This window comes from Paroedura picta, chromosome 1 (genome assembly GCF_049243985.1).
Source record: "Paroedura picta isolate Pp20150507F chromosome 1, Ppicta_v3.0, whole genome shotgun sequence".
NCBI lineage: Eukaryota > Metazoa > Chordata > Lepidosauria > Squamata > Gekkonidae > Paroedura > Paroedura picta.
In genome coordinates this window covers 88268858-88292551 of record NC_135369.1, presented here as the reverse complement: position 1 = coordinate 88292551, position 23694 = coordinate 88268858, and the positions used below count along the sequence as shown (strand labels likewise).

General features: G+C 40.2%; 1 protein-coding gene across 2 annotated transcripts; it reads right to left on the bottom strand.

The window, feature by feature from the left end:
- Positions 1 to 768: 768 nt before the first annotated feature.
- On the bottom strand, positions 769 to 22821 carry PHF10 (PHD finger protein 10). 2 transcript variants are annotated; one of them, XM_077346866.1, is made up of 12 exons: positions 22665 to 22821; positions 20541 to 20647; positions 19606 to 19736; positions 18286 to 18369; positions 16965 to 17098; positions 16698 to 16847; positions 14120 to 14229; positions 11438 to 11588; positions 9075 to 9227; positions 3136 to 3244; positions 2723 to 2911; positions 769 to 969 (listed from the first exon to the last, which is right to left on the bottom strand). In XM_077346866.1, the coding sequence occupies exons 1-12, from the start codon at positions 22782 to 22784 to the stop codon at positions 884 to 886; spliced, it is 1524 nt and encodes a 507-aa protein (XP_077202981.1). In that variant the 5' UTR covers positions 22785 to 22821; the 3' UTR covers positions 769 to 883. The 2 variants fall into 2 exon arrangements, with proteins under 2 accessions (XP_077202981.1, XP_077202992.1); XM_077346877.1 differs by having other exon boundaries at positions 18286 to 18363.
- Positions 22822 to 23694: the final 873 nt, after the last annotated feature.

Sequence of the window (23694 nt, the reverse complement as noted above, 5' to 3'; positions counted from 1 at the left end):
GCTTCTGCTCTAGTGCAGCCCTCTTACTGATCAATCTATTAATCATATAGAAATTTGATATTATTGACATGTAGTTTAGCGGTTGGTATTGCTGTTGCCCAAGAAAGGTAATTTGGTCCTTTATTTTTTACTGCAATTGAATATTTGTCCGTATGAGAGCCAGGTTGACTTCACTGTGGAAAATATGTTTTTCACATATCTACGCTGATCATGTATAAAGTAGGTGGTCTTTAGCAGCATGAGGTGGGTATAGACACTAAGCCCTCCCCAGTCTGTTATGCAGCCTGCTTCTCTATAACTGGTTTTCTGCCAGTTTTAGGGCTAGAAAGGGAAAACAGAGTACCCAAAGTCAGGTAGGTATGATGGGGAAGAGTTGAAGCCCTTCTCCCATGTATTCATTTTGATAACATCTCCACACCCTAGTTTTCTCCTGTTTTCCAGGTGGGCATTTCAGACATACTATTACTTCCACCACATCTAGTATATTGCTCCAGGAGTACTGACCTTGCTCCAAGAGCTTTGTAGTGCTTTATGGTGCTTTATGCTAGTAAGTGAAATAACAGTAATTCTTTGCCAGAAATCCAGTATTTTCGTTGACTTTAACTGGGATGAAGAATAGCTGCTTCTCTGAAGAAACGACTGCTGTGCAGTAGAAATTCATGTGACACATGCTGCATTTGTAGACTAGACACCTAATGTTCACCCACTGCTTAAGAGTTTCTATTACAAGCAGATTTACTAGGCCAGGTTACTAGGTATTCCCCCATCAAAATTTAAATTTTTATTTGGCGAAAAAACATTTGAGTGGTATTTTTCCTTATACAGAGTGGTAAGTTAAATAGCACCAAATCTGGCTCTTAGTGTTGCATATAAGGTACTAAGTTTAGCCTTCTTTGCTGTTCTTCCCTCTTCTTCCTCTACCCCTGCGAATTGGAGGCTGCCTTTCACAACAGTCACAAATCCAGCGACCTACAAAATTAGAGATGTCAGTTAAAACCAGAATAAACAACTGATACCATACAAAAGCCCCAATAAATCAAATTAGGATGCAATTTTATTTGTGCTTTCTCAGGAATACAACTCATTGAATTCCATGGTATTTGCATCCAAGCACAAACCTTTTTTTGATTGGGCTCGATAGTTTTTGAGTCCATGAAATGTAGAGACAAATTACAGGAAATTAGTACTACAAACACTTAATCCCAAAGGAATTCCCTAACCATTTCCTAGCACTTTGAATTGGGATTCAAACAGGTACTCTTCACAAATAAACTATAGAAGAAGGAAGCGCAGAAGTAAGCTGCTTGAAGTTTTGAATGGAGTATTGTCATACAAATTTACTCAGATTTTCCCTGTACAATAAGAGAACAACAGTAAATAAGACATAGGGAGACTACTTTGTTCCAGTAGTAGAAAACAGGCATGTGTGATTTGATCTGGCTGAAAAGTATCCAAATCAGCCTTGATTCGGGCATAAAGTAGCCAAATCTGATTCAAATTGCCATTTCCTAATAAGTTTAAACAGCCAAATCAACCTTGCTCAAATCATCAAAGCATGATTCAGTGCTTTAAAGAACTTTAAAGAAGGGGAAAGTTCCCTTTTTTCTTTCCTGGGCTTTGAGAAGATGGGGGTTTGAAGTAGAGGCACCAGACTTGCAGTGTGATTGCAGGGGCCTCTCCTCAAAAGAACCCCTAAGTTGCAAAAAGATTGAACCAGGGGTCCAATTCTTAGGGGTGCCCCCATCCAACCTCCATTATTTCCTATGGTGAGAACACAGAACTCCCCCCCCCCCATCATAGGTGGGGAGATGGGATGGGGGCACCTTAGAATTGGACCCCATGGTCCAATCTTTTTGCAACTTGGGGGGTTCTTTTAAAGAGAGACTCCTGCATCTATGCTGCAACTTTGGTGCCTCTACCGCAAATCTACACCTCCACCCCCAGAGTCCAGGAAAGAGAAAATACCCATAGATTTGAATGGCACTATTTGTTTCAATGGTGCCGAATCCAAACCACTACAGATTAATCGGATGAATTGAAAATGGTCCAATCTCCTTGCACATTCCTAGTGGAAAATGCTTCTTTAGTATAATTATAGACCAGAATGTTTAAAAAATCCACTATTAAAACAGAATAGTTTTAGCAACCATTAATTATCATCTCCCGTATTCAACCATAGTTGGTTTATTTGACTTCTGCAAAAGCCTTAAGGTGTTTACAGAATTGAAATTTGTCAAGGTATTATATACATTAAAATGAGGCTAAAACAGATGGGGTGGGGTGAGAAAAGAAGGGCAGAGGCCACCTCAACTGAACACTGCATATATCACCCAGAATAATTCAGTACAACCAGGAAAATATAAACATCTAGTCAAGTTGCCCCTATTCTCCCAGTTTAACTGACAGATACTGCCTTACACCTTTTTGTTTCATACACAGGAAACGAGTGTTGCAAATGCTGTGGAAGATTCTCAAAATTGATTATGTATTCTTCTGTGTTTCAATATGTTCTTTGCAATGTTATACAGTCCTCAGTTTTTTTATGAATTGTGAAAGTAAATAAACTGTCTTAAGGAAATCTTTTGTATACCCATTTCTTAATGAACAAGATATAAGATAAAAATGACAATATAGTTGTCAGTTTTATAATATTATCACATGTAAAATATCTTTCCAAAATCAGGGTACTGATATTCTAAAAAAATATCACTTTTGTAATTACCTGAGGGTATAACACCAAGCCCCACACAAAACGTATGATAGCCACGGTCACACACATCACAGAACATCATTTCTTCTTCATGATGAGGCTGTCCACATATAATGCACGTTTTACACTCCATACATTGCCAAGGGTAGGTCTTAATTATGGCAACAAGCTCTGCAGACATATCCAGACAGGAGGGGTGGCCTAGATCAAAACCAGCATCATCATTACTAGAATGGTCAAAGAAGTCTCTTAAGTAATTAAATGGTTTATTTTACAAAATGTTAAGTTTCTTTAAGTGACGCAGGTATACCATGGTAAACTCAAAACACTGCAAAAATTCTAATTGTACAAGCTTGCATGCTATTTTGTATATCTTTTTTCAGTTTGTCACTTTAGGGCAATACTTATAGCAATTTTTTACTTACCACTGTTATCACACTGGGAGCAGTGTATAAGTGCTTCGGTCTTCCCTCTCTTGTTGGACTCCTTACCCTTCAGACAAAATCCACATATAGCATTTGGAATGGCCTTTGGCTGGAAGGGTAGAAGAGGGCTATAAATTCATTCCAGAAGAACTGATACAGGCATTTTTTTCAAAATTAATCTCATTTTAACTTCTGTAAATTCATGAATTCTCTGTATGATGTTGATCAAAGGGAATGATTAAAGAGAATGCATTGATTAGAGATACTTGGAATAGAAAGGATCATAATATTTAAAGCAAACAAAAAGTGAACTACTTGTATATTATAGAAAATATACTCCAAATAATTTAGGAATGCAGCTCAGCTTCCAGAATGGAACTTTCACACTCCCCAGTCCATTTGTCTCCAAAATAATGTCACTGGGGTTCCAGGGATCTCCAGAACAACACTGAGTGTGATTTATTGGGCTACATTGAAAGTGAACAAATTAGAGAAATCCCGCTACCTACTGGCATTAGTCTTATGTCTGTGGAATCACCTACAATGCACAAAAACCAGTGACATTTATATCTGTTTAAATTAAATGTAATACATGCCATTGAATTTCAGTACCCTCATTTTCCATAAGTTATTTAACTTATTAACTATGAATATACAAAGAGCATGCTAACTAATATAAACTGAAGGAAAAGATGAGCATTAGTTTATACTGCTACATGTGATACTAAGACTTACAAAGACCACCATGGAAGTCCACCGTGTTCCTATTACAATCAGAGAGCTATTATATATTTGGTATAAAGTGAACTAATGGAGCATCCAGCCAAGTATTTTCAGTTCTGTACAGCAGGAACTCCACTCTGAGGTCTCAGGCTCAAATGTTGTCACCACTGCTACCTGAGGTTTTTATGACTGTCTGATTACTGCATGTATATCAATGGAAGCAACTGACTCACATGGAAAAAAGTAAGCAAGCTGTAATTAGGCGCTTGCTGCAGGGATAGGAAGCAAAATCTGTTTCCTAACCGTCTTGCTGGCAATTTCAGAAACGGATGCAGAAGATGTGTGCTATGCACACATCCCCTGTGTCCCACACTGTAATTTTTTTCTTTAATTCACTGGGAATAATCTGTATCACTAGCATGACCATGGTGCTAAACAGGTATAGCATGGGAAGTAATTCCTAAAATCACCAGCAATACCCATTACATGAGTCCCAAGAACATTTCCTAATTATAATCTTGTACCATTACAGCTTTACTACTTCCTTGTATCATTACAGCTTTATTACTACGTTTTTGTAAGCTTAGCATCAGATAATCTAGTTTTAAAGTCCTCCAGGTAATTTAAAGTATATTTCCCAATGAAAGAACTTAAATTTCAATAAAATGTATATTATTTAGCTATAACTATCTGCTGTCTCCTGCTTTAAAAGTACCCAGTATTTGAATTACTTATTTTACTAAATCAATGAAAATCACTTAAAATAGCTTATGAATAGAAGACAACAATATTTCTCATTTACAATGTTTCTGATTTACAGTGATAGTCATATAGAAGACATTGCAGAAAATTCAAATATAACAAGATTTTTGACTGAATGTTGAGTACATTTGATAAGACTAATAGTTGTTTTCCCTGTTTGTATCTTTTTTTTAAAGCCACAAAATGCTTTTGCTGGATAATGAAAAATTAAACCAAGTTTGTGCCAATAAAATTGAAATAATTTGGTACAAGCATCTGAATTCCATGCTTGTTCAAGATAGCTATCAAACAAGTCATCTTTGTTCAAGAACATCGTATCAGTACCTGGAGCTCCTTGTGTTTGCAGAGCTGGAGTTTCTAAATGTGAAGATGGCTAATTGGGTATCAAAAACTAGCTACTGATGTGTTACGTAGTACCTACACAGGTCTCTTCTTGGTAGAAAAGCCTCTATTTATCCACCATAACATCTGAACACATCTCAGTTTTGAATGAGTGAGAGGTATGAGCAAGCAGAACTGTGCAAGGCCAACAAGGAAAGAAGGAACAGCTTTGAATAAACATGGGATAGTCCCACATGCTGGCCCCCCAAACACCCAGACAAAGATATTCCTGTCCTGAACTCAGATACACATTCGCGGGGATATTTTTAGGCTTCTGAGAGAGCTTATATACTGCCAAGTAATCAATATTTCTTAACTATAAAACCACACTTACCAAATGGAAAAAAATAACTGTTTCAACTCAAAATGGTATTAACTAAAAAGTTAAGTGAAAAAGTCATTACATTAATTTTAAAAACAATTTCCATTTAAAGATGCTATCTATGCTAGTCAAATACTTCCAGTAATTAAAAGAACTACTCTCTTTAGAATTTTCATATGGGTTAGCACGATTTCCACTTTATTTTAAAAAGCCCGCCCCTGTGGTTTTGGAGTACTTTAACTTGTTTGGCCTCCATAGTTTGTTTTTTAAACAAATACTGAACAAGGCATGTATGCACATCTCCCTTTCCAAAAGATGACAGAGGCATTCATGAATAATTTTTTGCTTATTTATTTTTTAAAAAGCATATTCCACCTGTTTTATACATAAATATAATCAAATTATGAAAGAAGTCTAACATTCACAAATGTCTCTACAAAAAATAAATACCATGGATGTGAAAACATACATATAAAATGGTACTATTAGCTATTCTACTCCTACATATATACCATTTTTATACCCTGCTCCTCCCAACAAAAGGATCAAACTTCATTCCTGCAGCGTTCACCTCTTGTTACTGCTACATTCTATGAGTCAGGTTTTTATTGTGTTTTAAGCTATATCAAAATAAAACAAAACAGCAAGTGCACTTCTCTAATTCTCTTGCCATATGCATATTCTACTGCCATAGCATACAGCAGCAAACTTCCTATCACCCCAAAACAAAACTACAGTTAAGTTACTGTACCTGTACTATGGTATGTATAATTAACATTTTGAAACTCCATCTAAATGCTAACACTGAGGCCGGAGCATTTATTGATAATGTTCCCCTCTAGTCTAAGCTCCACAAACTTTAAAGCGAAATAATCGCTGCATACCAATTAAATGAGCCTCAAAAATACATAAATGCATTCCTACAAAAGTGTAATACGAAGGAAAGCCTATTCACATTCCAAAACAATTCAAGTGTTACTAGAAAGTAATAAAAATAGATTTACAGGAACTCTGAAAAACACTGCCTTGGGTACTGCTTCCATCCTGCTGCTCTCAAAATTCAGCTACAATTAATCATTCAGGCTGCTCAAATTCCACTGGACAATGGTATTGAAGCAGACTGAGTTCAGGGTTGTAGCTAAATGCCAAAATAGCTAAAAATGCTAAATAAGCATACCATGTTTTCTAAGATCACAGTGCCAAAAAAGATCCTTTTCTTGCTTTCACAGCAACTAAATGTGAAGCAAAGAGATTCTGGGATGAGGGAAACAAAAAGAAAAGTAGGATAATGTCAAGATTTCACCCCAATTTCTTGCTTCATGCAAATATCCCTAACTTTATGAACAAAATACTGGATGTAAACTGTCAGTCCTTCATCAGTTAAAAGCAAGAGAATGGCAACTGAGGAATAAGAGGAGAAAAGAACAAAAGTGTAATAAAATACACTGATGTGCCCGTTTAAAAACAAATAAATATGAAATACTGTAATACTCACATTCTGTGGGTTATTAAAAGTATGCATGCATGTCGAAAGTGCTCCTACCCTTGAATTTCAGTTTTATTAATATTGTGATCTAAAAGCTACTATATGATGATATACAGGTGCACTAGTGAATGCTATATAATAAAGCTATTATAAATATTTATTGAGTTCCTGGGGACAACAGTTAAAGTCCCATTTATAGACTTAAAAGTGTCTTAATATGTAGACACATGGTGTATCAATACCTGCTATAGACAGATGATAAAATCTCCATGTCTAATCAATTCCATGTAGTGAATGTACTATATAGTTAAAAACCACTCTGATTTTGCATAAAACAAAAGTCTTCTGAGGTGAAAGTTATTCTTCATTCTGCTTAAGTGCCATAGGTAGCAACACAGAGTAGCAATACCAATAGGTTTTGCAAGTGGCTTACACTATGAGGACCCAATCCTGTTGGAAGTTTCCTGTGCCAGATGCATAAGGACATAGTAATATTCATTTCAGAAGGGGATCGCCACCGGAGAACTTCACAATGGATTGTTCCCAAAGTAACTGAAAATTGAATCACTGGTCAGCACAAACTCAGATCCATATTAAAATCCAAGAACTATACAAGCTCCAAAGTCAGCAGCCAAGAGCCTTACTAATCTGTCTTTGGTGCTGTGCCACCAAGACAATGAACTAGCTAAACAAGTATTTTGTGATCTTTGTTCACATAATTTGTAAGGTTCCAAAATGCTACAGTGTCTTCTCTCAAGCATCATCTTTGGATTTCGTCTATTACCATATTATTGGCATATGTTTGGGCAATAAGATAAACATTTTTTTCAATGCTAATATGTAAAAATAGATGTGTTTTCCAAAAGTTTAAAATCTCTATTTGCTTCTTTTAAAAATAATTCCTGAAAAAGATATAACTAAAGTTTAGCACGTTTGTAGCATACTCTGAAAATATGTGTTTATGTAGTTAAACAGTATTCCTTGAAGCCTTTTTGATCAAAGCTGCACAATATTAACTGAAAGGGACTGCTTATTTTGAATGATATAAAATCCATCAACATACATTTTGTGACTAGTATGTTACTAAGCTATAAAATTACATTACTTTTGCCACCAAACTTCACAAACTCAACATCTGATCACCTTTTTAAAAAGAAAATTACTTTTCTTAACTTTCTGTCCATAAACTTTCTGATAATGCAAATGTTTCACTATTCCCATGGAAGCTACTGAGTTATTGCTTCTTATTTCCCTTAACCCTCGAAATGAAAGATTAATTCCACTGACACGTGAAAGAACACTTAATCCTACATGGAAATTCATCAGCAATGCTGATGATTAGATACTAGATGTAATAATCACTGTTTACAATGCAAGTCTTCTTCTAGAACAGAGAGCTCTGGGGCTTGTTCAGATCTTATATTCCCCAAATTAAATCAGTAAGCACAGTGAAAGAAGCAATCTGGGACTCATTCTCTGTTTCCATCATTTCACAACAGACTTTAATACAAGATGGCAAGTAAATCAAGAGAATGCATACTGGAATCAGGAACCTTCCCTGACCCTGTAACATAAAATCTCCTTCTAAGAGATCTCCTTCTAACAGAAGTGTGGGATTCCCGCAATATGGATTCTATGCTGCAAGATCATGGAAAGAACATGTTTGAATAAATGACAGACTCTTCCACCAGGTGAACCCTGCTTCATATGATAAAGGATTAATAGTGGAGAGAAAGACATGAGTCCATGACCAGTTCCTTATTTCATTGCATGCAGAGGTATGGATGAAAAAGTGCAATCTGAACAGGTCCCAGTTATGCTAACTGAATTTTTGGTTAAACACAATATCATAATGCTTCTCCAAATTAGCTTATGTACAAAAGGAATTCTCTTAATATAGTACTAAATCATGTTCTACTCAGTTAACTCTTTCCAGATGAAAAACATGTTGAAGAATATATGCAACGTTTTAGCTGCATTTTACAGAGCAAATCCTCCTTGTAATGAGGTTTCATGCTGCAATTGCTTAGGAACCAATTTAGGTACAGAAAAAAAGAAGCAACTTCACAGCCAGGGTAACAAACAGTAAGGCCCCAAGTAAAATAAAGCCACAGGAAGTAAGGAAGCAAACAGGAATGCACAAAAGAAGAGCAGCTAGTCAAGTATAGTAAGCAGAAGTTCCACATTTTTGAAAAACAAAGTTAAATGTTTCAGGGAGAAAGGCTGGTCAGTAAAGAAGCTGAGTCAGGGGCTTTTTTCTTCTACCTTGTACCCAGGAACTGATTTGGATACAGAACGTTTGGAGCCTTCTTTTCTTGGAGTAGAGTTCTTCTCCCTCGTTTTTTGTCTTCCCTGAAATGATTCCTCCTGGCTTTCAGGGGAACATTCTCCTTCAGATACATTGCCAGATGAGTTGTCCTACAACCAAACAACAACAACATTATTTTATTTGTTTGGGGCTAGCAGAGAAAAGGAGCACTTTCAAAACTTCAGAACAATAATCCCTTATTTTCCTTTCAAGAGGGACAAAACCAGTTAAAGATTAGAAGTAGTAAATATATTACCAGACAGTATTAAAATGTATAGTGAATCTGTTAAATATATGGCAACCACTGCCAGGATCTTATATGCATCAAGATGGGGGGGGGGGGGAATCGTCACCAGATTTTACAGAGTGGTCAAATTAAAATTATGGAATACAGGTCAATGGTAAAACTTACATATCTGATGCAAAACAGACCTATATCAAATTTTAACAGAAAATGGGAGTCCCATATTAAGCCTATTGATTGATAAAATGGAATGGAAAGAAATAATTGATTGCCAATTGAATTCTGGAACTGTGTCAAGGTTCTGGTTTTGACCTTTAAGGCCATTTGCAGTCTGAGCTGGTGTATCTGAGGGACTGTCTAACTCCTTATGCCCCTCACAGAGCCTCGCACTCTGTGAATTATAACAAGTTGGTGATCCCTGTTCACCGTGAAATACGACTGGCCTTGACCAGTGTCAGGGGCTTTTTGGTTCTGGTCCCTGCCTGGTGGAATAAGCTCCTAGAAGAACTAAGGGCTCTGATGGAACTAGCACAATTCTGCAAGGCCTGCAAGTCAGAGCTCTTCCACCAAGCGTTTAGTTTAGGCCAGGACAAAGAAAGATCTTGGGCACCCTTTCTAACCACCAACCCGGAGAAATATGGCTGCCGTGAGGAACTTTTGAGGGTGGGATTGTGTTTCATCATTTTTAGACTGTTGTATTTTTAATATATATTCCTGTTGTTAACTGCTGCAAGATGGCTGGTCCAGGAGTGGTGGTCTATGACTGTGATTGATAAATAAACAATTTATATGAGGGATATAGAACTATAAAATTGGGGGGGGGGAATAAGTATTCTAGAACAATATATAAGACATATTGTGACATATCCGTTTAATATTCAAGTTGAGATATGTTTTAATACAAGCAGTTCAGTTAAGAGTTACATTCACTGTGGAGAACCCAGGTTTATATCCATCAGCCAGTCACTGATACCAATGACTTGCCAAGGCAACTTGCTATCTCTTCAATGTAGCTACATTATAACTTTGCTATCAATTGTATAGCATGCACAAAGTAGTACTTTGTAATTATATTACAGGAAGTATGGCAGGAATCCTAAGAGCCACAATGCACACAGAAAGCACCTACAGACATCTGGCAAATTTCCGCCCCTACCATGGCTGCATCTCCTGAACAACATTGTAAGTTACTCTCTAGAAAGTCCTCCAATTGAGGATCAGATGCTGCAGTGGAAAAGGAGAACAGCAGTCCTCATGCCTGCCACTGCATAAAGCTCTTTGGATATCAACCTGTATGTAAAGCACATACAACTCATTTATACCTGATCTTTCATATTGGCCAGTTTTCAGCTGAAACTGCCAATCACCAAGTGATAGTTGGATAAGTTTCTAGTATCCAGATAAGTATCTAGTATCCAGAGAGTGGTCCTGCAGGTTCCCTTCAGAACAATCACCTCCTTTTGCAACAAGGCATTCATTAATGCCTGGATCCAACTAGTTATAACTCCCCTACATGATGTAAGAAGCCAAAAGCAAGGGTGGTACGCTTGGCTATACTTCTTCCGCAAATTAGGACTAGATGCTCTGGACATCATTCTTATACTGATTTCAAGGTGGAATCAAAGCTGGATCAGATGCAAATTATTTTATCTGAAAAGTGGCGAGCAAATAAGTCAGTGGGCTACTGAGAGCTCACTCTCTAGTTCTATCAAAAGAAGCCACTTCATCTTGCTAAAAAGCCTCTGGTGGATGGTCCTGAACAAATGAGACAGTAGTGGAAGAGTAGTTGTTCTCTCAATACTGCCACAGAGTAGGTCTGCAAACAGGTTCTCACCCATGTTTAGTTGAAGTCAACCAGAGTTTCCTTCCGCCTGCATTCTACCCATTCTCCCATCTGCTTCATTCACCTCAAGCTTCCCAGAGAATCAGGGTACTCATCTGTCCCTCTTTTCAATGGGAAAAAGTGTGTAAGAACAACTGAAACCACTTGGGCCATCTCTGTAAAACAGAGACTGACTGCCAGCCATCAAAAAGAGGGGGGGGGATTGTTTTTTCTAAAGTACAGGTTCAGCTCACCGAGTTGCCTTTGATTTTACGCTTTTCATCACCTCGCTCTTCCGCATCATCAGAATCTCCATCACTATCCAATGCAGGTAGCTCTGGATCTAAAGGAGGCTCATACAGAGCTGTATTTAGTGGCAAATATCGAAGCTCATCTGGGGAATATCTAAAGTTAAGCAGTACTCATTTTCAGTGCCATACTACTGTTATACATATTGATAAACAGTAATTTTGGATATTAAATGACATATCAAAGCAATTTTACAATACTTCATAAGTATAAACTGAATGCAAGAAGCCATAATAACTACCTGCAGAATTTTATATACACTATAAAAATCAGTATAGAATGGATCTGCTAAGCCATTTAAAATATTTGACTATGCTGCTGACAAAAAGATCAAAAGTACAATCTATACAGACTTACTCCAATCTAAACCAGTAGAAATCAACAGAATGCAAAACAGGACAGTGTAGCCTCCATGACAACCAGGAAACTGCTTTGGTATGTTATGGGCCCTACCCATGCTGGAGGACCTACTCTCAACCTGGTCTTGCTACAGAATGTGAGAGTGACTATCCATTGGCAGAGGGACTTGTAGTGAGTCGTTTGTCATGGACTGATCATTATCTGGTGAAGTCTGGGCCCATGGTGACTGTTCCTCACTATAGGGGTGAAAGACCCATTGAGATGGCCTGCCCCCGAGACTTATGGAATCCTGATAGTTCTGGGGGAGTTTCTGATTGACATGGCTGGTGCTCCTGTCAAGGCTCTGGTCTTATTTTGGAATCATGAGCTGACTAGAGTTATTGACACAATTGCTTCCAAATGTGTTCAGCAACCCTGCAGAGCTCATAATACATTCTGGTAAAGTAGGGAGCTTCATGGGATGAAGCAGGAAGGCTAAGGGCTAGAATGCAAGTGGCATAAATACCAACATGAATCCAAACAAACCCCCGTTAGAGCACATTATCGTGTCTTCCAAGTGGCGGCAGCAAAAGCAACTTATTTCTCCACCTCCATTGCATACTCAAGTGGTCGTCCAGCTGACCTATTCCATGTGGTTAAAGGGCTGTTGTCATCAAGTCAATAAAGATATTCCATGCCACCTTCAGAAGCTTGCTGTGATAAATCCCCAAGGCACTTTCAGGTTAAAGTGACTGGGACCTGCATACAACTGGACTCCACAGTTGGAAGTGGTCCCCTGGAGGTATCCAGAGTACTGTCTGGTCCTATTCTTTTGGATCAATTTCAATCATTGTGGTCTGAGGAAGAAGACAAATTGTTTGCAGTTTTTCCAACTGATCTCTTTGATCCATCTATCGTGGCTAATAAAAGCTAGCTAATGGAGTATGGCTGCATGGGCCAAGGGAAAGATAAATGCTTCTTTGAGGGATGGGGAGTTTCCAGTGGCATTAAAGTAAGCTGTGGTATACCCCCTTCTTCAAGAGATCCTTCTTGGACCCAGAGGTAGTAAATAACTATCGCCCAGGGTTAACATTCCATTTGGGCAAGGTGTTGGAGAAGTTGGTGGCTAGAAATTGATTATCTTTCTCAGGTCAGGGACCGCCTCCGGAGTGAGGGAAGAGCCGACGGTCCGGGTGCTGCGAAAACGCGCACGCGCAATTGCCGCGCATGTGCAGCAACTGCGCATGCGCATTTTCACCACTAGGGGGTGCTAACGCGCATGCACGGCGACAGCGCACATGCGCATTTCCGTCACCGCCATGCTGGCAGCTGCGCCTGCCTCTTCCCTTCCTTCTTGCTGCCGGCGGGGGAAGGCAGGCATGGCTGGTGGCGGCGTGGTACCGTGGCCTTTGCGGCCCACCACCGGGCCGCGGACCGGGGGTTGATGAACCCTGATCTAGACCCATTTCAGTCTGGCTTCAAGCCCACAATCTGGGTGTTCTCCTGGATTCAACAGTCATTTGAGACTCATGTGATGAGAGTTACCAACCATTTCCAGCTGGTTCACCAGCTTCAGCCTTTCCTAGTTAGGGATAACTTGGACACAGTGATCCATGCCCTGGTAACCTTGACTGAAGTACTGCAATGCACTTGGGCTACCCTTGAAGATGGTCTGGAAGCTGGAACTGGTACAGAATGCAGCGGCTCAAATGTTGGCTGGAGTTTCTGGACAGATATACAACACACCAATCTTGAAAGATCTGCACTGACTCCCTATTTACTACTAAGCCCAATTCAAAATGTGAATGTTAACATATATAGCTCTAAATGGTTTGGGCCCAATGTTTGAAGGATTGTCTTCTCCCAGAGAGGCGTCCCTGAGGACTGAGACTTCTCAGAGGTGCATGGGGCAGTGATATGCAGGAAGGCCTTTTCTGTAGTGGCCCCATATTCTGGAACAGCCTCCCTCTGGTGATTAGCCATGCCCTGCATTATATGGTTTTTGGTGCCTGTAAAAACACAGCTCTTCACCCAAGTCTTTGATATATAGTCTCCTCTGTGTGCTGTGCTGTCCTGCCAGGGAGGGAGGGTTATGTTTTTAAATGTGTTTAATTTATTTTTGATTGCCACTCCTTATACATTCTACTTACTAAGCTAGCGTATCATGAGTATTTCATACCTTTACATTCTCATTTCAAGTCAAGTTCCCTTTGCAATTTCTACAAATTATACTTTACTAACAAAAGCTAATTTATCAGCACAACTTTATCTCATTACTTTTACCATACCTTTTGTAGTACTCTTGAAACTGGCCTGGGATAAGAGCCACTGGATAAGGGCTAACTTTTGTCCGTTCAGTAGGTAAGATTTTATATTTCCCTTGAGGTACCTGAATAACCTGCATTAATACACACAAAAAAAAAGAATTTATATTCCACAGTATTTTTATGACCAGATTTGCTTTTCTGTATGACTATCGTATTTATTGCTGAATAGGACCAATGTGCATAAAAGGATTCCATCACCGCAAATCTCTCTCTCCTTGACTCCCAACCCAGGATGGACTACACAAATGCTGACTGAAAATGTTGTTACACACAGTAGATCATTATGATCCTGTTCCCACTTCACACATACAAAAAGTAACACAATCTGAAGTGAAACTATAGGTTTGGCATTGTTTTTTATTGAATTGTTTTATAACTTGGGGCCAAGCCCATTGCATTCCAGAATACAACAGGTGCTAGATTGACAAGTGGGGGGGGGGGCTTGGAAGAACTCTGCAGGCAGCCTCCCCCTTCCCCCAGGACCTGGAAAGGCTGCAGGCAGCTGTTAGTGAACTCACCAGCAAGGGCAGCTCTCATGCAGCAGGGATCTGCTGCCTCCAAGCCGCGGAGGGAAGTGTAAGGAGGAGGGGGTGGTCAGGGATGGGGGAAGGTGTGACCTACTGACAGTCATGTTTGGTTTAACTACATACAGGTCTAATTGCTATAGTTTACTGTAGGCCAGGGCAGCCTTTGAAAACAGTCCAAAACCTTCAACTCATACAAAATGCTACAGCCAGGCTACTGTCAGGGACTGAATAAAGAGATCATATCACCTTGGTGTTGAAGGAGCTGCACTGACTGCCCATTCATTTCTGCCCATTCATTCAAAATGATGGTTCTTAACTTTAAAGCCTTAAATATGATGTCCCATCTTTTCCAATGTGCCAGTTAAAATCTGCCTCATAAGCCTTGCTCTCCATGACTCATCCTCCATTGGAACACCATAGCTGGGCAACCAGCCATGCAGCATTGCTTGAACATTTTTTTTGGGGGGGGGGAGGGGCACCATTAGTCCTCTCTAGAAATTACTGGCAACTTTATAGTCAAACCAGAGAGTTTCTAGCAACTCTGGGTTTAATTTGGAAGTGACATCATAGCAATGCCTGTTTTTATTTTCTCCTGCCTACATTCAGAGTAGCAGCAAAAAACTGGACCTGTGAGCAGGGAACTGTCCCCACCAGGGGCTTGGCAACCCCAGCACTCCATCTTCAAAATGTTTCTGCTAGGAGATTTAATTTTTAAGTATGGGGTTGCTTTTTTAAAACACCATTTTAGTGTGCTTTTTGTGACTGGGCTTTCAATGCTGGAATAGAATTAAAGCATGCTAATGTTGTTTTTATTTTGTAAACTACCTGAGGTATGTCCCTCGAAAGCCAATATAGAAATTTTCTAAGTAAATAAATGCACCAAGGGTGGAAGTATCTGCAGTGTGAAGTTTCATTCCATGTACAACATTTCTGCGTATTGACTGAGTCTAAGAATCTAGGGATTAGAGCCATGGGATGTTCTTAGACAAGAGGTACAGGTACCCCAATAAATATTAAGAGTTTTCAGCTGCATATATGAGATTCAAGCTTTATTCACAGAATACTGATATGGTTTCACAAGTATTCTTTCCCTTTTAAATTAGAGCTGCATCTTTATACAGCTTCCGCTGTATTCATATTTTGCTAAGGGCTAAGTGGGCGGAGAGTGGGCGGGGCCCCTCACCAGGACAGACAGCAGTTCTAGCCAATCGGGTGAGGGCACAATCTAGGCCCTCACCAGCACAGGCCAGAAAGGCTTCTAGGCCCTCACCAGACAGGCCAGAAAGCCATGGGGAAGCGGCAGGACAATGTGATTAATGACAGAGCGGAAGACCACACCAATGTCTCACGAACAGGCTTTGAATCTAGTCTAGTATATAATAAAATGTAATGAGCTCTGTTTAAATAAAACACATTATTATCTTGAAATGTGAGTGAAATGTTGTTTGAATTTTTCCAAAGCCATTAATAAAGAGGTCATTTAAAACAATGGTAAATGCATTAATATTACATTATTCTGTATACAAACAACAGAGACTAGACTAGATGATATCTTTGAGACCTTGGCCAATTGCCTGATCAACCAAGAACAAAAAAAAAAAAAACCCAGCTCAATTATAACAAGACATGCTAGTCTGGAAAAAGACCCCCAAAAACCTTGACATCTTTAAAAAAGTAAAGGTATCCCCTGTGCAAGCACCGAGTCATGTCTGACCCTTGGGGTGACGCCCTCTAGCGTTTTCATGGCAGACTCAATACGGGGTGGTTTGCCAGTGCCTTCCCCAGTCATTACCGTTTACCCCCCAGCAAGCTGGGTACTCATTTTACCGACCTCGGAAGGATGGAAGGCTGAGTCAACCTTGAGCTGGCTGCTGGGATTGAACTCCCAGCCTCATGGACAAAGCTTTCAGACGGCTGCCTTACCACTCTGCGCCACAAGAGGCTCTTGACATCTTTACTACACACAAAAAGCTATCTATAGTAATTTGAGCAAGAAAGTTAAGCCATCCTACATGTGTCTGTAAATCAAAATAGGCCCTTCTTTCTTCCATTCGTTCACGGTTTAAGTTGCTGTTAAACTCAGCAGCTTTCTTGGCAGCTTTCTTAATATATTCAGGAACTTTACTTGCTTCAACTTTTTGAGTGTTCTGCTGTTGCATTTGCTGAAAGAAAAATGTTTTAATTAATTCACACGCTACAGATGTTTTATGCTTCAAAAGCCATTCCATGTCATTTTGGGTTTTTTAATGTCATCAAATAAAGTCTGAGAGAATACTTACAGAATACTCTTTATAGTGATCTGTTATTCGCTGACGTTCTTTTTCTTGAAGTATGACAGAATATTCAGCATGTTTGGCTGGGTATTCTTTAATCATCAAATCAATCACTTCATCACTGCGTAAGGCTGTTAGACCTAAATAATATCAAGGAGTTATAAACATGATTAATTAAAATGCATTTAAGAGGCATAATAAAGGCTTCTTCAGTTTAATCCATTTATGTGTTTAAATCTATATCTCAGTCTACTTTGAGACATGAGTACAAAAGAAAACGTATTTGGCAATTGCATAAGGATCTAGCAATCTAAAGTTTGAACCTCAGACATTATGTTCTGTGGCATATTAGCCAACTGGTTGTCAGACACAAACTGTGTTTAAGGAAGCCAAGCCCTTGCAAAGCAAACAAACAAACAAAAAAGCTACATGAGAAAGGGAATGATTGTGATGTTGGTTTCCTGAAAAATTCTGAATGCCTTAATCACAATATAATCTGATTTAACATGCTGCTTAACTTATTTAATGAACATGATTTAAAGAATATTAATTGTATGGCCCAATAGCATACTTGAACAGAAATATGTGATTAGAAAGAAAAGAAATAAAGAGTTTAAATAATGCACTCAAGCAAATTTAGACTCGATGTGGGAATTACTTTAATCACTAAAATGTAACAATAAAACCTCCACAGAACTAAAAGCCACTGACATACTAATTTTTGCATAGCCCACAAAATGGATCATATGCTTCTGAGTCATCTATTTCTATAGAATTCCCTTCATGGAAATCATTAGAATACATTACTTTCCCTTTCAATGTTCAATGTATCATTGGCACTACTGGTCAATTTTATATCATACTGGAAATACCAGCACATCAATCAGGTGAATTCATGACTTAAAGTTTTATTAGGATTACTGTACCTATTTGTGATTTAATCCCTTCCTCCAGCTCGAGTTTTAAAAATCAACAAACAAAATACATGCTCTCAGTGAAAAAATGAATTACAACTTTGAAACTGCCATGCTTGCCTAATGTTGTATTGGGACATGGCATTCTTATTAACTTTATGAAATATCAAATCAGCAGAAAATTCAATGTTCTGCCCCAATCTCTGGGACTTATGGGAAGTGGGGGAAAAAAACAGCAGCAGGAAGGTATACTGGATGATTAATCATTTCCTTGCTTCTTTCTTCAAATCCCTGAAAAGACACCCCACCCTTAAAGTAATTTTACGATTAGAAGCTTTATAGCAAAAATATTTCTGCTCATAACATCATTTTAGCCTCCTCAAAATGTTTAAATACATTAAAAAATGTCTTACCTAAGGTGCACTGTGTTTCTGTAATCACATTTAACTCTCTGAGGTAGAGTTTCTCTTTGTGAGATAAATCTCGTCTTTCTAAATCTCCAGAAAAATAAAATAAAAGTAGCAAAAAAGAGTGTAATGGATTTTTGCATCTTCTTCAAAACAATTAAATATTGTTACATTAAAATTAGATTTGACACAAGAATTTGCATTATAAAGCGACTAAATATACTAAAATATTTGTTTGCAGGGAATGGTAGAGGACAGGAAGGCCTGGAGGATCATTGTCCATGGGGTCGCGATGGGTCGGACACGACTTCGCACATAACAACAACAACAAATTTGTTTGCAGCCTAGATAATAATTTGGCATTTATGTCCACTGATTGCCACAGAATTTACTTCCAAGTGTTAGCAACCTTAGAAATCCTTATTCATTGTTTTTCCTCTATATAATTGTGAAACAGACTAGGGGGTTGGATGTGTCTGGCTGTCCAAGTTAGAACGCAGCCAATCAGGGTGCAGCTAGCTTTGCCCTGATTGGCCCTGCCCCTGCAGCTCCCGCCCTCCATCCCTGGACTCTAGCTCTTTGCTCTCAGACGCCTCAGTGCCTGGAGCCAGCAACAGGTAAGGGGAGAGGTCCCTGGGCAAAGGATCATAATGGAGGCCTTGCTAATGAGGGCCTCTTGGCCTGCTAGGCTGGGCCTGCTGACGAGGGCCTCCCGGCTGTTGACTGCCTGCTAAGGAGCTCTGTCCCGGCCCTGCTAACGAGCTGCCCAGCCCCCAAGCTGCCCAGCCCACTTGATCTGGCTGCAAGCTGCCCAATGCCACCTTAAGCTGCCTTGAATCTAGTCTTATAATAAAACACAATAATAATGAATCATGAGTTTTGGATACACACTTTTCTTGGATGCTTTAGGATGCTTTGGTCTGATCCTGCATTGAGCAGGGGGTTAGACTAGATGGTTTGTATGGCCCCTTCCAACTCTATGATTCTAAGTAGCTTAATCCCTTCCCTGCCATCTATCACACCTCACCCCAAGCTACATTCCCCGATGGCAAACAACTATGTGATATGCTTCCACTACAGAGAAACGACCCCTGGGTGGGAGGGGAGATAATGACGACACATGACTGAGGTGAGGTCATCTACACAAATCTGGTAGTTTATCTCAAATGTAATATTTAATGGCTGAACTCAGAGGCACTATCAGCCATCTAATTCTGTAAAAGTACATCTTGTTTCAACTGTGTATTTAAAAATGTAACCATTATTAAAATGCTAATTTGTATTGTTTTAATCTGCAATATTCATAAGACCCTTTAGCATGAATACCTGGATATTTTCGCTTAAAGGAGGTCACACCCAAGTATTCACTGACTTGTTCTTGAAGCATGTAGTATTCTCCAGTTTCATCAGGTGGCCATTTGTATTCTATCAGATTTTCAGCTGGAAAGTAACTGAAACTAAACAAAAAAAGATCAAAACTTGAAAACAGTCAGTTTTTAAATGACCACTAATTGTTATAGGCAAGCACAAGGACAACACTTAATTTGCCACTTCTGCTTCAACCACTTAATTCACCAGTAGCTTAAGGATATAGCAGAACTCTGGATGGCTGTCTTGAACATATTAATAGAGAGAATGAATGAATGAATGAATGAATGAATGAATGAATGAATGAATGAATGAATGAATGAATGAATGAATGAATGAATGAATGAATGAATGAAGAAAGAAAGAAAGAAAGAAAGAAAGAAAGAAAGAAAGAAAGAAAGAAAGAAAGAAAGAAAGAAAGAAAGAAAGAAAGAAAGAAAGAAAGAAAGAAAGAAAGAAAGAATAATAGAGGAACAAAAGTTCAACAGCCTAAAATTTCATCGTGCAACTTCAGATACTCTGCCCTACAATGCTGCCTTAAAAGTGCTGTATGTTAATGTTAAAATGTACTGTTTTCAGCCTCAACAAGGTATGTTGAACTATATTTGAGTCAAATTTCAGCATTCAGTATTAAAATAACTTCACCATGAGTAAGTTTTCTGGAGGGAAAAAGGCTGGTTAATTTGGAGGAACAGAAGAAAATCAGATGCTTCTAGTGACCAACTTTTGTCTATGCATACTTCAGAGCTCCAGTTTACAGAAAAGACCTCTTACACTTTTACCGCCCTCTTGGACTAAGCAAGTCAACAAGGCATCTTTATAGATATTTAAATAACCAAAGAGTGATCAGAAAGAAAATACATGATATTCTAATGATATTAAAAACATGTTACCTAAGATCTTGACTTGAGGTTTCACAGCTTCGTGAGCTGTCCCCAGAGCCCATTCGTCGTCTTTTAGATGGTTGGCTACCATCATTTGAATTTTCTTCTGTGTCATCCTGAGAATATGAAAATACCATACATTAATGCACAGAACTCCAAGGACCTTCAGCACGTACACTTTTTCTACCCATGTTATCTGTTCCAGGGTTGATGTTATTGGGAAGCATGTTCCCCTTCATTCCCTTTCCACACAGCATCTTGATGCATTCCTGCATCTTCAGAATTTTCCTCAGCTTTTCTATAGTCCTTCCCAATCCAGCCTTGCCACAAAATGTTGCAAAAGTGTATAGAAAAGCCTGGATGGTTGCTCCTGGGTAGCAAAGTTCAGATTTTCTTCATCCTGCCCACAGGTGGAGAGCAGACTTTTTATTTTATTTTTTTAATTGGAAACTGAATATTGTTGCTGCAATCAAATTGTTTAAATCCTCTGCTTTCGTTTGTCATTTTTAAATGCCCTACCCCTTATTCACTGGACCTAACAGACAGATTACTATGATATCCAATTGACAAGGGGGGGGGGGAGAAAAAATCCTCAAAGGCTATGGGGAGGGGAGAATAGCTGCTGCTGGGAGGCCAAGGCAGGGAAACTGGGGAGGGGGAAGCCTAGCATGTGGATGCATCATTGCCACTGCTGCAGCAATAGAGAAACCACACAAGACCATCCCCATGCAGAAAACACCGTACTCATCACTGATCTGAAAGAAAAGTGTTAATATTACAGTTATGCATTTCAAGGGTCAGAACTTTCCCACTCTGATCTGAGCCCTGTGCCATGCTGGAGCAGCATATTTGTGTGAATGCAATGCTTCAACTTGGATCTCAAATATGTTTCACATTCTTGTACTGCCTGGGAACTTGGTTCCAGTAAGTGTGGGGTATGCACCTGCCTGCCTTTTCCAGGGCTAAAACCCCGTACTTCCTTGTTAAAGCACCTCAGTGTTGTAACATGATCACTTAAAAAAAAAAACCTTAGGATAGAAGGGAGCAGCCGATCGAGGGAACGTGGAATGAAAGGGGGGGGGGGGGGAGAGAAGGACACTTCATATGGAAGAGCTAAGTGGTAGAACACTTTTTCCCATGGGAGGGGGAGGAAGAGAGAAGGGAAGGAGGGAAGGGGCATACCCAAACATTCAAAAAGGCAGGTGCCTTGAAATCCCAAGTGAAAGCATTGTGGCTTCCCACCCCAATGCAGAAAGCAAAAGACAAATTGCAGCCTAAACAATGAGAGGAAAGCCCAAATGCAGAAATTGAAAATGACCTGTGGAGTGAGCAATCCCAAACTAAAAAACAGGAGTCCTGGCAAAATGAATCCTAGGTGAGTCCTCAGTGCGGCGATGGTCCCTGTGCAGTACACACTTCTATTACTACATGATATAGCCAACTGAAGGTTTTTGGTGAACACAACAGGGAATCATACTCCTGCAGAGAATCTGAATGATGCTGTAATCCTAAATATATTTCCAACTAATGTATACTGATGGTAGTTACTTCAAAGCAACCAAAGATATCAGTCCTGTCTGAAAGACTGCAACTCAAGCCAGCTTGGTGTTGTTGGCAAGATCAGCAGCCTCTAATCTGGCGAGCAGGGTTTGATTCCCCACTCTTCCTCCACATGCAGCCAGCTGGGTGACCTTGGGCCAGTCACAGAGCCCTCTCAGCCCCGGGCGTCTGTTGTGGGAAGAGGAAGGGATGGCGATTGCAAGCAACTCTTGAAACTCCTTCGGGTAGTGAACAGCGGGGTATAAAAAAACAACAACTCTTCTTCTTCTTCTTCAAGGCTTTCCTATCCGTATTGAAACCCCACTGCCAATGAGACCAAGAAACGCAACCCAGGGCAGGCGCGGAAGGCTAAGTGCTCCGCCCGGGGGCCCCTCCTTGCCTGCCCTATGGATGCGGGAGGTCCTCGGGAGGGCGCGGAGGAGCCCCAGAAGAGCATCCCAGGACCGGAGGCAGCGTCGGCGCAAGGAGACGCTTTGCCCTTCCCCTCCGCGGCGGCTCCGTTCCCGGCTTCTGCCGCACGCTCGGTATTCGCCCAAGCACGACCGCGAAAGGAGCCCTCGCTCGCCGCCTCACCTTCAGGGACTGGGCTCCAGGCGTGGCCGGGTCGCTGTCACACACCCGAGGGGACAAAACGGCCGCCATCGCCACTACCGCCGCCGCCGCCGGCCACGGATGGGCGGAGCGAAAGGCCATCGCCCTCCCCGGCCGGTCTGGCACCGGCCCGCCTCGGCGAATAACAGCGCCTCCTGCCGGCGTGGAGAGGAGCTCGTTTGCGAGGCCGTTTCTTTCTTGGCAAGCCTGAGCAGAGACGAAGAAGGTGCAGCCGGATCAGCCCTTCCTTGCGCCTGCAGCCTTCCCGTTTGTTAGAAGGCCTCTAAGACCTACTTCAAAAGCCCAAACGAGATGGAAGTCTGAGAAATGAGGGACTTCAGTAGTCAACGTGCCGCAGTGTTAGAGTGGACTGGTGCCACCTTTTGTGGATGTACATATTCGTGATCCTGGGACACTGGGCTTAGGACTGCTCAATATGCCTGGAATCCATTTCCTTCAGCCACGAAATGGCCCCTGCTCATGTCACACACTTGGAACTACATTGGGCTTCCAGATCAAGGACTGAGCTTTGTTAGGGACTGAATATTGACCAGCTGGAATTAAATGAGCCCCCGGGGAAGGCGGCATATCAATATAATAAATAAATATATAATAAATAAATACCAGAGGCTGACAATTTCCACACCTTAAGGCTCTGTTAAGGGACAGGACATTTGTGCCTGTTGACAATCTGACTTGTCACTGACTCTCCCCTTCCAGAAAACTCTTTGTAGTTTAAATATGCAGGTCTATTAGTTTCTGCATCTTGCTGCTTTTATTAAAGCTCCCATGAAGTTAATCTCCGTCATCTCCCACCTTAAATGTACTACATGCATTATTAAAGTTTGAGTCGAGTGGTACTTTTAAGACCAACAAGGTTTTCTTCAAGATACAGCTTTCATATGCAAGTGAAAGCTCAAATAAAATGTTGATCTTAAAGTTGCCCCTGGACTCAAACTTTGTTCTGCTGCTTCAGATCAACACAACTACCCAACTGAATCTATACATATTA

What these genes read in the sequence shown, in the direction of transcription:
- PHF10 (XM_077346866.1), bottom strand. Translation starts at nt 22,784, where the DNA reads ATGGCCTTTCGCTCCGCCCATCCGTGGCCGGCGGCGGCGGCGGTAGTG. An exon ending in TTTCAAGAGTACTACAAAAG is followed by an intron (nt 11,589 to 14,119) that starts GTATGGTAAAAG and finishes GCTTAACTTTAG; the next exon opens with ATATTCCCCAGATGAGCTTC. An exon ending in AATCAGTTCCTGGGTACAAG is followed by an intron (nt 3,245 to 9,074) that starts GTAGAAGAAAAA and finishes CTACCCTTCCAG; the next exon opens with CCAAAGGCCATTCCAAATGC.